The 13,860-nt window shown below is 36.3% G+C and overlaps 1 protein-coding gene across 6 annotated transcripts in view; it reads left to right on the forward strand.

Moving 5' to 3' along the window:
- Positions 1-13,860, forward strand: part of DNAJC13 (DnaJ heat shock protein family (Hsp40) member C13) — a 117,826-nt gene that overhangs the window by 90,097 nt on the left and 13,869 nt on the right. For all 6 annotated transcript variants that reach the window (XM_038570856.1, XM_038570855.1, XM_038570860.1 and 3 more), the window contains 9 exons: positions 227-394; positions 2,658-2,771; positions 4,087-4,203; positions 5,328-5,505; positions 6,848-6,939; positions 8,877-8,976; positions 10,899-10,973; positions 11,397-11,509; positions 13,668-13,837. In XM_038570856.1, the coding sequence (XP_038426784.1) occupies positions 227-394; positions 2,658-2,771; positions 4,087-4,203; positions 5,328-5,505; positions 6,848-6,939; positions 8,877-8,976; positions 10,899-10,973; positions 11,397-11,509; positions 13,668-13,837 (1,127 nt within the window). The remainder of the gene's footprint in view (positions 1-226; positions 395-2,657; positions 2,772-4,086; positions 4,204-5,327; positions 5,506-6,847; positions 6,940-8,876; positions 8,977-10,898; positions 10,974-11,396; positions 11,510-13,667; positions 13,838-13,860) is intronic.

Raw genomic sequence — 13,860 nt, forward strand, 5'->3', positions numbered from 1 at the left:
CTCTGAATGAGTGTATTGATTCTGATGTTCTTTAGTATAAATGAAAGAGTAAGCTCTAATCCATAAGCTCTGACATCAGTGTTGGGGGACTTGCTTTCTGCTCCTTAAGTATGTCCCATCTGGTTTTTTGGTTTTTTTCCATATGGTTTTGATTCCATAAAGGTACCATGTTACCTATGTAATATGACAAATGTACTTTAATTATCTTAAATTTTTTTTGTAACAGGAAGTAGCCAATAGCCTTGCTAAACTGAGTGTCCGTGCTCTGAGTCGCCTTGGAGGATATCTGCCTGAAGAACAAGCAACCCCAGAAAATCCAACCATAAGAAAAAGTTTAGCTGGCATGCTGACACCCTATGTTGCTAGAAAGCTTGCTGTGGTTAGTGCTACGGAGGTACGTGCTTCAGAGGTAGCCTGTGTTTTGATGAATATTGCAAGATCATTTAAATAGTAGAGGAACACAAAAATGTTGAGTGGTTTAGAAAACCTAAAAGTTAAAAATATTCATGTTTGTTTCTCACCCAAGAAACTGAGTTTATTGTGGATTGATACTGATGATATCAGCTTTACAAGTCTATTCTTTCTGCAAGGGGAAATTAATTTTATGTTTCTTGGCTCTGGAACCCACCATAATTCTTACCAACCTTGAGTCACAAGGGGACAGGACAGGAGAATGAACTTGGAAATGGTGTTTTACAACAGGCAGAGAGCTGGGAGTTAGGAGATCCAGAGTCTTATTTTTGGCTGTTTCTTACAAGCAATTTCTAACCTTTTAAACTCAGAGTTGAAATCCTAAAAGCTAATACACACACACACAAACACACACACACACACATTCATGACCAAAATCAAACATGATCCCAACTTCCTTGGCCTCTTCTGTGAGGATCATTGAGAAACAATCTAAGAATATAGCACTAAAGAATTAAACTGTAGAAATCCATTCAGTAGAATACTATGAATAATTGTAAAGGTATATTTGAAAACATTAAAAGATGTTTAAAATATTTTAAGTGAAAAGGCTAAAAATCACATTTTTGGAATTAAAAAAATGGATGGATGGATCTGTACTAATATATTAACTGTAATTATCTGTGAATGGTAGAATTGTAGGCTATTTTTATGTTTTCTCCAATGATTATCCAATACTTTTGTAAGAGAAAAACTCCTCAGTGTTCCAAATGTTAAGGTATTCTTAGGATTTACTAAATATTTGTTATTAATTCAATATTCTTTTGTGTGTGGAGGGGGGTATAGTCCATTGCTTTTCAGTGCCCCTTGAGTAAGAATAAAGAGCTTTAGATGCCACTCTTGATTTTTGTACTCTTTCTGAATTTTGTGTTCACCAGCATGATGCATTTTGCTGACTGAAAACATTCTTTCCAGAAATACTGGCAGGTTGTTGATAAACTACAGTGAGGAAGAAAGGTATTTCAGAATCTTGGTCTGAACTCCATCTGGATTTGTCAAAATGCTTATTTTAAACCTCCATTCTCAAAGTTTTACAATTCTCTTAAGAACATGTTCTTTCAGTCATTTTACTTAAGTAGTAAACATTTTAAAAACAGGTTAGATGGTTTTATCTAAAATAAAGGTAATAACCTAATTTCCTGCTAGCATAGAGCTTTTTTAAGTGTAAAACGTACAAAAATTTGTATTAAAACAGTTGAAGGAAGGCAGCCTGCATAGCTCAGCGGTTTAGCGCCGCCTTCGGCCCGCAATGTGGTCCTGAAGACCCAGGATCAAGTCCCACGTTGAGCTCCCTGCATGGAGCCTCCTTCTCCCTCTGCCTGTGTCTGTGTGTCTCTCATGAATAAATAAATAAAATCTTTAAAACACAAAAAATAAAACAGTTGAAGGAGAGTCAAATGCCTACTTATACGCTTCTAATTAAGGAGAGCCACATAAACAGGGAAAGCACAGTGGACGGTTCAGCGGTTATGCCTTTAGAACTGCTTAATGCAGCCTTGATTCGGAGTTTGGACCAAGAAAATCTGAAGTGACTCTCTGCCCATAAATTTTACCTCCCTTGGTAGCAGTATGCTTCAGAAAAACTTTGATTTTGTTTTCAGATATGTTTATATAAAGTAAGGATGGTATGATTCTTTTTAGGCATGTATTTACTGAGTGTTCAATAAATACTGCAGCATAAACTATCAGGTAACTTTTGCTGTAGCAGAGCAAAACAAATGTTAAGGATATGAAGTCAGGGATCCCTGGGTGGCGCAGCGGTTTGGCGCCTGCCTTTGGCCCAGGGCCCGATCCGGGAGACCCTGGATCGATTCCCACGTCGGGCTCCCGGTGCATGGAGCCTGCTTCTCCCTCTGCCTGTGTCTCTGCCTCTCTCTCTCTCTGTGACTATCATAAATAAATTAAAAAAAAAAATTAAAAGGATATGAAGTCATACAGATTTCTATTTGAATCCTAGTTTTCCCCACTGTAAGGACTGTGTGAACTGGGATAGATCATTAGATTGTTCTTAGCTTTGACTTTTCTCAGCTGCAAAATGGATAATATCAACAAATTTGTTAGAATTATTGAGCCCCATTATACTTACAGCACTTATTACAGTGCTTGGCATGTAATCAGTTTCACTAAATGATAACTTGCGTTATTTTTTCCTAAATGTTACAAAACAGTAATATTCTGTATCCTAGATTCTGAAGATGCTCAACAGCAACACCGAGAGCCCCTATTTAATATGGAACAATTCTACAAGAGCAGAACTACTTGAGTTTCTTGAATCCCAACAAGAAAACATGATTAAAAAAGTATGTTATTGTTTCATGAACTTCTGGGGTGACGTCTCAAAAAAAATTCTCTGGAAACATAATTCAGTACTGACAAAACAGAAACGTACTGTTTCTCCATTTGGTGTTAATCAAGCCTACAGGTTTTTGCCACCTAATATGTGGCCCATGTAAGAACGGCCCTCTTGTAGTTAATGATACGTTCATGTTTTCGTCACTATTTACATGTAGCTTGTTCCCCATTTTAACAGATTATTCTCACCCAAAGCACTCTTGCAGTTCTCTTCATCCTCTTTCCTAGTACATCAAAGTGCTTTCTTGTATCAGAATTCAACTGTTTTTCCCATCTTGCTACCTTCTGGTAGAGAATCTATGAAACTGGTGAAAAAAAGCAAGACAATACTGTGGCCAGTAAGGATAAGGCCTGCATAATTCATGCGCTATATGGTTGAGACTTGAGGGTTTAGCAGACATTTATGTTTATAGGCTTAGAATTTATTAAACAATAAACACCACTGTTATGTCCTAAGTTTTTCAAGAATTTTTTAACTCATTTCGTGATAGTCACTGAGAATGCTATATAGAAAGAAGTTTTGAGAATTACAGAGCTGAGGAAAACAGGTCTTTTTTATACACCTGTTCTTTTACCAGAAGAGACATAAGAGCATCTTCTCTTTGTTTAACACTTTACAATTTATTGTATACTTTTCACATATCATTTCAGCCTAACTTAAATTCTGTGTAGTTTCAACATAAATCTTCATTGGTATTGTTTCTTCCATTCTTCTTTTCTGTCTTTTTCCTTTTCCTTAAATGGAAACTCTTACTGGTTTGGTAACTTCTGTAATATTACTCACCCACTCCCCCACCCCCCACTCTGCAGAGACTCTGTTTCCCAGCACTTTGATTCAGTGTATTACTTTTTAAATGCCAGTCCAGATATGTTCATTTCTTAGCTCCATCACCCTAAAGCTGACACTAAGCCAAATAGCTGCTGAGTGGAGTGAGAAGAACCAAGTGTCATACTTGCTTTATAAACATTAGCTCTAAGACACTTCATTGGATGACCTCTGTGATCTTTTGGAATTTTAAAATTAGTTATAGTATTAACTCCTGGAATAAAAAATAATCCATGCCTATTCCAGAGTTCATATTATTAGTTATATACATTAATACTGTATTGAGTGTATGATGTGTGTCCCACCACATTTTTCCTCTAGAAAAGAAATGGAATTTTCAGGCTAATTTCTGTTATTAAATTGAATATAGTTAGATTTATAAATCGGACACTAATGATTCTTATTACATCTAACAGTCTATTCTCTTTTTTAAAAAGGGTGATTGTGACAAAACTTACGGATCAGAATTTGTCTATAGCGATCATGCCAAAGAACTTATTGTAGGAGAGATTTTTGTTAGGGTGTATAATGAAGTCCCTACTTTCCAGCTAGAGGTAAGCTGTCTACTTTTAGTTTTGTCTGATACCTTCAGTCATTTGTTATTGAAAGCTATTAGTTTATTCACACCAAATAAGTTGAAATAATACATGTTCTTTGCCAAATGCCTTATACCCAGCTGTGTGATGGGGTGACCATTGGTAATTTATAAACTTCTTTATTTTGCATGTTGAAGAATTTAGTTTTATGGATTCATAAAATAAGTCATTCCTTGCCGAGCTATTTTTTTTATATTTTATGTGTAATGCTACCCAACTGTGTCATGTGCCTTCAACTTACTAGTCTCTCCTGGAAGTGCAAGGTCATTTACACATTCACCCCATCATGTAGGTTATCAGACCACCAAATAGTATTTCTCTGGCCAACTATAAGAGGAAAATAAGAAAATACCACTGGAAAGCAAGGAGATTTTTTTAGAACATGATTGAGGTCAAATCATGTCACCTCTTGTGACAGCCACTTTCAGAAGCAAACAAGCTTTTTCTCAGTGCTTGGTGATCGTGTAGGAATTTTTTGTTGTAGGTTTTTCGGAGGGAGTGGCAGTGGGGATGTGGTGGTTGGTTGGTTTGTATGGAGGGAAGAAGTGAAGCTATGTTTTAAGGTTTGCACTTAGGAAAAAAGGAATCTAACAATAATGTATTTTATGTATCATAAAACAATATATATAAATAGCTGTTAAGCAGAATGAGTTCATTGATTTGTGAAGTCTCTTTGAAAACTGTCCTTTGAATTTATATTCTAAATGATTTTTAAAATATAAAAATATAACCAAATTGTAGAAATTATATATTGTACTATCAATTACATTGATTTGTAAAAGGAAGAGATTTGCTAATTCAGGATTGATATACTAAGGTCCTAGTGGGAGTAAATCCCACTGTTTTAATCCCTAATGTTTTAATGCTTTGTTGGGATAAAAACCAGTTGGGAAATGCTTTCTAAAGCAACTGTGCTTAGCCACCCTCCTCCCACCCTGGTCCATAGGTGTTCATGTATATGTATAATTTAATCATTTCATACCTTGAAGTTTTTTGGGGGGGAGAGGATGGGTGTTACTCTGGAGTTTTATTGTTATTTCTGAGGGTACACGTGTTTGTAAATATTTCTCCACTCGACCTAGGTTCCAAAAGCATTTGCTGCAAGTCTTTTGGATTATATAGGCTCCCAGGCCCAGTACCTCCACACATTCATGGCCATCACACATGCTGCAAAAGTGGAGTCGGAGCAACACGGAGACCGCTTACCAAGAGTGGAAATGGCTTTGGAAGCTCTGAGAAATGTCATAAAATATAATCCAGGTGTGTGACTATACACTTGATCGGTAAGATCCTTACAGTGAAAGAGCCCTAGAAATTCCAGTTCTTGATTTTATCAGAGAAACTCAAAGAAAATAGTATACTTTGCCTCTTCTGGTATCTACCCAAAATTTTGAGAAACTACCTGAAGGTTTTAGCGTATAACAATTGAAATTTAAAAATGTGAGTTTTCGTTCTTAAACAGCCTTAAGAGGACACTTCCAGAAATGTTAGTCATGCCTAACTCCAGGGAGATGCATGAGTGAAAACTTCAAAGCTTCTTCTAACGTCGATAACAAATACGGAGTATAAAACCTACAACCATAAAAAATCAGTTTAAATAACTTGAAGATCCTAGATCCTTCTTACTAACATTTGTCATTAACTTTCAGATACTCTTTTGCTCTTTTCACTATATATTTCAGTGCTATAGTGGTTTGAAAATGATTTTAAAAGTAACCTATTTAGGGCACCTGGGTGGCTCGGTGGTTGAGCATCTGCCGTTGGCTCACGTCATGATCCCTGGGGTCCTGGGATTGAGTCTTGCATCAGGCTCCCCAGAGGGAGCCTGCATCTCCTTCTGCCTATGTCTCTGCTTCTCTCTGTGTGTTTCTCGTGAATAAATAAATAAAATCTTTTTAAATAAATAAATAAATAAATAAAGGCAACCTATTTATAGAATATTTTCAGGCTCCTTTAAGTCAAGGGGTCTTACTGAATTATCTTCTGAAGCCTCAAAAAGATCACAGATTACACTGTATTTTACTACCATTTAATAAAAGGAAAAGCACACTGAATAGAATCTTAATGTTTTTATTCTATTAACAACAGAATGATAGTAAATATGTGGAATTGGGGTTTGAGTTGGGTAGGAATAGAAATACTGTTCATTTTTTATGTATTTTCACAAGGAGCCCATACGGTTGTTTGTAATATAGTCATCATCTGGAAGAGTTCTAATTCAGTCTTAATTAAAAGCAAATGATGTCACACTCTTCCAAAATGTAACTAGGCTGAGAGGGTAGCTAGAGTCTAGAGGTAGAGTAAAATTACCACCTTACACTCTTATTTTTTAAGTTGTATTTGGATTGTGTATTTGCTATATTTCTTGTTTTTAGCTTGAGGCCTAGAGGTGTGGATGGAAATGAAAACAAAACATAAATTCTATCCTTTTTGCCTCTTAAGATTTGTTCAGGAAGTACTCCATTTCATGTCAAAAATGTTGAGAAAGGGTTATCAGACTTATAATTGACAGTAAACAACAATGTAGATTAGTTTTTTGAAGATCTGTAATTTAGAACATCTCTTAGAAATAAAAGATAAACATTTTATTCTTATTCCTTAGGTTCTGAAAGTGAATGCATTGGGCACTTTAAATTAATATTTTCTCTTCTCCGAGTCCATGGAGCGGGTCAAGTGCAGCAATTGGCTTTAGAGGTAAAAGAATTTTATATTAAAGCATGTTGTCTTTCCTATCACTACTATATGTGGTTTAGGCCTTGATTAACCACCATTTTTGGGAGGTTTTTTTTTTTTTTTTTAAATTCAGTTTGCCAACATACAGTGTATAACGCCCAATACTCATCCCTTCAAGTGCCTTCCTTAGTGCCCATTACCCATTCACCCCATTCCCCCAACCCACCTCCCCTTCTGCAACCCTTTGTTTGTTTCCCAGAGTTAGGAGTCTCTCATGGTTTGTCTTCCTCTCTAATTAATTTCCCCACTTAGTATCCCTCCTTTCCCTTATAGTCCCTTTCCCTGTTTCTTATATTCCACATATGAGTGAAACCATATGATGATTATCTTTCTCTAATTGTCTTATTTAACCACTATTTGAAGTTGAGTGGAAGTTTGCATGTGTTTTCTTTTTCTTTTTTTTCTTTTTTTTTTTTTCGTTTTAGCAAGTCAAGTACATATGTTCTTAAAATTTAAATTAGTATACTCATTTTGAAGAGCAGATGTTGCACAGGATCGTTTAAGGTGTAGTCCCTGTGTGGTCATTGTCACACATCAGAACTTGGGATGCATTGTATAGTGTCAAAGTGTCGGTTAAGGAATGCTCTTTACTGGGGAAGCTTGGAAACCAGAGATAACAAAAAGAGGGGGCAGGATTTTCCTGATCTCACAGTATCCTCAGAGACCAGGGCATACTGCTGGCCACACACTGTAGATTTGTGTTCAGAGGACAGACCTTCCCCTTTCCCTTCAGTTGCTGTCCCTTTTTGTGGATTAGTACAAAAGCAACCTTACAGTGAGGGTTACAGACAACTGGGCTGTTATGCTGTTTATGGGAACTAAGAAAGCCAGGTGCCCAGAACCTTTGGGCTTTAGAGATCCAAGAGAAGTTGGAAGTCTGTCTTTTAGGAAAATGAAACCACTGGTCCTGTGGGAAGCTGGATGCAGCCCTTTCCTCTGGGAGAAGCAGGAGGTCCCTGGCGACAGGGGGTCTCATTGTCTAGGCAACCCAGAGTAAGCTCTCAGGATCATTTTTCAGATGATCCTGCTAATTGTAACATACATACACAATTGTAAAGAACACCAAATTAAACCTTGCAGTGACTGGTTTATGAGCAATTTATGATTTGTATAATATGTTCTTAGGTTGCATTTTGGTTTAAAAGACTTAATAAAATAATACAAATAATATGAATTGGTCAAAAAGCTCAACAAGCATGTTCTTTTAATTGAAAAATGTGTTTCTCTACTTAAGTCCTCCACACCTTAGAACTTTTTAAATGAACATTATTAAATCTAATATGTTGGTTTGAGTTGCTGACCATGTGGTTCAGGTTAAGTGACCTTGATCTTTAGATGTATACTATAAAAGTAAGACTTGAGAGGTCATCCTCTCTGAAAGAAAAATAGGCCTGTTTCTTGATAATAGAAAGGTAAACCAATTCTGTTGTGTTGGGCACTAAAGACATTTTCTTTCTCCATCTAAAAGCAAAAAGACAGTCCCAGTAGTGAGAATCATTATCTTCCTAAACACTCCCTACCCCAGTTCTTTAATTGGAATACATAGTTATAGAGTAGGAACCAGTATAGGATTGTAGGCTTCTTAATAACCTCAAGATTGTGACTTGTTTCTAAAATATTTTCTAGATTATTACATTTAATTCTCATCTCCAAATTAATAGGAAGCTAATACATATATATGTGAGCATTAGCATTTTTTATTATTTTTATTATTTCACAAAAGATCCAAGTAATAAAGCCAATCTTTTTAAATTAAACTCTTCTCATTAAAAATTATTTTGTCCTCCAAACATCTTTTTCATTTTTGGGAAGCCTCAAATTTATTTAGGTCTGCTTAATTTTATTTAGGTCCAAAATTATTTACCAGTCTATTAATATCCTCTTGATTTAATTTTCAGGTTGTGAATATAGTGACATCTAACCAAGATTGTGTCAACAATATTGCTGAATCAATGGTTTTGTCCAATTTATTGGCTCTTCTACATTCATTACCATCAAGTATGTATATATCATGAATGGAATTTTGGAAACCATAGCATGGCCAGCCTGTAGAGGGAGCAGTTACATAGGGAATATAAAACCTCTGACAAAACATGATACCCATACTTGGCATCTTTTAAGCTGTACTCTTAAAGTTGTCTTTCTAATTATATTTTATTTAAGTTAATAAAACTATTTTGTACTTCCCATTTCAAAAGTTGAAAGTTGGAGGTGAGAGATCCAAAGGGAAGGGAAAATAATGGGTTTTTCAATTTTCTGGATATGGTATGCCCGTGAGTAACTGAGAGTTGACCCATGGTTTATAAAGAAACATCATTGGTATTGGATGATAGGGAAAAAATGCTTTAAGATAAAAATTAACTTGTTTTCAGCTTAGAGTTCAATCCCGCATTATTTGTCCTTCACTGATTTGATACAGATAGAGATTATTAACCACCAAGATCAGATCAGTTTTTAAATATACACCAATCTTATTTCATGAATACAGCCTGTACTAATATAAGCTCCTTTCAAACTGTGCAATTGTCTAACGTGGTAATATATGTTTGTGCTAGAATCAACCTGGAGATAGCTTTTCAAAGGCAGTTGGTGTATAGCTTCAACTTCACCACTGACTATCAGAATACTAATGTATTCTCAGCTAGCTTTACCAACCCTTGGAAGCCATGTTGCTCTTGGCTCACACCTGTCTACTTCCTTGAGAACAAGAACTTGTCCCTTTCATTTTACACCTTAGTGCCTTGCACACATTACTGTAAGTTCAGTGACTTAGATGGAGTTGAATTTCCATTGAATAATTTTGTTTTCTTTAATGGGTGACATTTGAAATAATTCTCTGAAATGACAACTTTTAAAAGTCATTTGCAGATTATTTTTTATCATACTTATCGCAATTGGTTTTTCTTCTTCATTGGTTTTCAGTAGCTTTGTGAGTCTTCACATAATACAAAATTACACTGATGAAGTAAAGAATGTTACAAAATTCATAGTTTGAAAATGTAATTTTATATTTTTATCTGATTTGTATAGTCCAATCAGTATTTTAATCTTACAGGTAAAATCGCTAATATGAAGGTATCTCAGCCTACTCTGCTGTCATTTATATTGTAGACTAAATTATCTGTCTTCCACTCTTTGCTAAAGGATATTAAATACATAAAATATTTAACCTTCCTATATCCCCTCCAGAGACTTGTTTTCCTTTGAAACTATGTTTAAACAGTGGTACATTTTCAATGAAGTATTGTTGCTTCTCTTAGGAACCTCCTTTTGTGTGTTTATTCTCCTATGTGAACAGAGCCCAGCCCAGTGACCAGCCATTGTGGTTGCTTCAGTGTCAGCCTTATAGTTGGCAGGCTTCACCCTCTTTGCCAACTCTTACCCCTTTGGTCACCTGTCTGAAAAAGAAAAGTCTAATAGCTGAGTATACTTTGATGGCAAGGGATGAGACATGTATAGGCTATGTCTAGAAGGGTACTGTCATGTCTTAGATTGGAGCAGTGTCTTGCAACTGCTACTTCCTACTCACTTCTCTAAGACCATAGCACCAGGTAAGAATCTTCAGTGCCTGACCAGTGTGTGTTCAGGGTGGTGACAGGAGGTGAGAAGATTTTGCTTGTGTAGTGAACAATGAGGAAGATAATATGGCACAGTGGTTATGAGCATGAACTTTGGAGTCAGAAAGACCTCTGTGTAAAACCCAGCTATACCACTCACTAGCTGTTACACCATGGACTGGTTAAACTGGGGCTCATCTTCCTCATTCCTGATGAGGCCATGGTAATACCTGTTGCTGGTTATAGTGAAGATATAAGTATGATACCCTCTATAGAATACCTAGGTTAGGGCCAGGCACAGAGCTGATGCCCAGTGCAGCTAATGTGATGAATGCATTCATTGAAGTATCTTTTACCCTGCAGGTCGTCAGCTTGTTCTGGAAACTCTTTATGCTTTGACATCAAGTACAAAAATAATCAAAGAAGCCATGACAAAAGGTAATGTTTAGGGTGCTTTCTCATCCAGTCATGCTCAATGATGATAAAGCGTATTTTGAACTGTTTTCGACAGTCTGATAAACTAGAAGGAGGTTTCAGAAGGCTTACAAAAAAAAAAAAAAAATCAAACTGCATTAAGTTGAACTAAAGTTGAGGGCAGCCCAGATGGCTCAGCGGTTTAGCGCCACCTTCAGGGCATGATCCTGGAGACCTAGGATCAAGTCCCATGTCAGGCTCCCTGCATGGAGCCTGCTTCTCCCTCTGCCTGTGTCTCTGCCTCTCTCTTTCTCTCTGTGTCTCTCATGAATAAATAAATAAAATCCTTTTAAAAAAAAAAGTTGAAATAAAGTTGAAAATGAATTCAGCTAATCAAAAAGTCATATTCTTTATGGTATAAATGCTAATTCTTTTTTTCCTTTGTAGGAGCTTTGATTTACTTACTAGATATGTTCTGCAATTCAACACATCCACAGGTTCGAGCCCAAACAGCAGAACTTTTTGCTAAAATGACAGCAGACAAACTAATAGGTCCAAAGGTGAGCACAAAATAGGTCCCTAGAAAGAAATTAATTATTAAAGCTCTGTTACTTTGATAATGATTTCATGAAGTTTACCAACGTCTGATGGTGAGGGTAAGGTCATGATTTGATGTGAAAGTTGGAAGGTTGACATACTTGAAATTGTTGCTCTATATTACTATTTTGAGAAAAATTATAGTTGGAGAAGCCTGTAGTGGAATTGAGAAGTCTTAAGACAGTGTTTGATTATGGTGATAAACTGTTTACCTTCCTTGAAAAAACGAACAAAAGTATATGTAAGTTTTGGCAGAAGATGATTACATTAGACCTTGACACTGTGAAGATTGCCTGTGGAAGCAACTAGTGAAAGGGAGATTATGATATGTGTTCTAATATACTCCATATCTTTGTTAGTAAGGATACACCACCTCGGGAAATAGGTCCATACAGGCATGTGAGTGTAACAGCCTCTCCATGCTGCAGGGGGATCTTTCATCCAGAATCTGGAGATGACCAGATGATCTTTGGAAACATGGTCCAATTTATAGACCAGGAACGTGTTAAAATGGTACTTCTAAGTAGAATTCCATCCAGACACAGGTGTAGTCAAAGTCTCCTTCTGTTATTAACTTGATTTCAGCAGTATAGTACTCACTGAAGCATTCATTGTCTGCGCTAGCCCATGAGGTGGCACCCAAGAGAAATGTGTCAGGAGTCAAAGGCTCCCCAAGCCCCCACTTCCCGAGTTGATTTTATATCAATAAAACAATCTAGATTTAGTTGTTTTTTCTCTAGATCTGGATATTGAGAATATGTCACAGCCCTGAAACAATTTTACTTTGGGAATAAAGTTAATCTGTCATCACAGGGGTTGATGAGGGAAATTACATTTAGATGTCTATAGAAAGGGTCCATGAACACATTTGAATATTGGTATTTAATATTGAGTTTTCTTAAAGCTAGAGTGGGTTAGCACTCTAAAACTAGAGTTGGGTAGTTGTAATATCCAGTATTACATGTTTTAGATAATGTTTTAGATGCATAAAACAAATATGTACTGGAGTTGGAGTTGACTTTGAACTCTTCAGTAATTTTTTTGTCCTTCAAAATACATGAGGGACAAATTTTGTCAAGGTAAATATATCTACACTTAAATTTTTTGTATGGGAATAATACAAGAACCAGCTCCTTAACTGAATGGTTTGCAAGAAGATATTTTAGAACTGGGGTCAGTAAACTTTTTTCCCTTTTTGGTTAACAGTTTTATTGAGATATAATTGACATGGCATACTGTTCACACATGGAAAGTGAACAATTCAGTGGTTTTATTATATTCACAGATTGGGTAACCACTGTCAGTTTTCATCAACCCAGGAAAAAAAACTGTTCCCTTTAGCAGTCACTCCCCATCTCCCCTCTTCCAGCACCTGGCAACCACTAACATTCTACATTTGTCTATTTTGGGCAATTATATGAATGAAATCACACAATAACTGGGTTCTGTCTCTTAGCATGTTTTCAGGGTTATTCCATATTGTTGTGTATGTTGGATGTATTATTTTTACTACTTTTCTTTTTTAAAGTAATCTCTACTCACAACATGGGGCTTGAACTCACGCCCCCAAGAGCAAGAGTTGCATGCTCTACTTACTGAGCCAGCCAGGCACCCCAGTATTATTTTTAGAGCTGCATTTTAAGACCTTTATGGGAAAAGGCACAATATATAATAGAAAACATAGTATAGCAAAAGAAATGCACTAAAAAAATACTTGAAAGATGAAGGCAGCATGAGAAAAATTTGTTCACAAGGGGCATGACAGAGAGTTAGAGGAACAGGCCAACTAAGGATATTCTGGGAGGAAGGAATAGTATGTGTAAGGCATGATCTAGCAGGCTGTGCTCTGGACAGTATGTGCATCAGCAATATTGATTTCTTCAAATGTCTTAAATTTAAGACAGAAAGGAAATGAAACTGGATGGTACATAAGAGCGGGTCGTATGAATCCTATTAAAATTAACTTTGCATAAACCAAGGTTGATCTCTTCTCCCACTCCAGATGGTTTGGTTAATAGTTATGGCCCAAATCAGCCAGCATTCCATCCTAGAGAAATACGAGGCACCCAAACACTGAGCTGTCCAGTAAGTCTTTTTTCGTTTTCAAACCCCCTCATATAGGTCCGCATTACATTAATGAAATTTCTACCAAGCGTTTTTATGGATGCTATGAGAGACAACCCTGAAGCTGCTGTACATATTTTTGAAGGAACTCATGAAAATCCTGAGTTGATTTGGAATGATAGTTCCAGAGATAAAGTGTCTACAACAGTTAGAGAAATGATGCTAGAGTAAGTACAGCCTTCACATAAAT

Source organism: Canis lupus, chromosome 23, assembly GCF_011100685.1.
Source record: "Canis lupus familiaris isolate Mischka breed German Shepherd chromosome 23, alternate assembly UU_Cfam_GSD_1.0, whole genome shotgun sequence".
NCBI classification, from domain to species: Eukaryota; Metazoa; Chordata; class Mammalia; order Carnivora; family Canidae; genus Canis; species Canis lupus.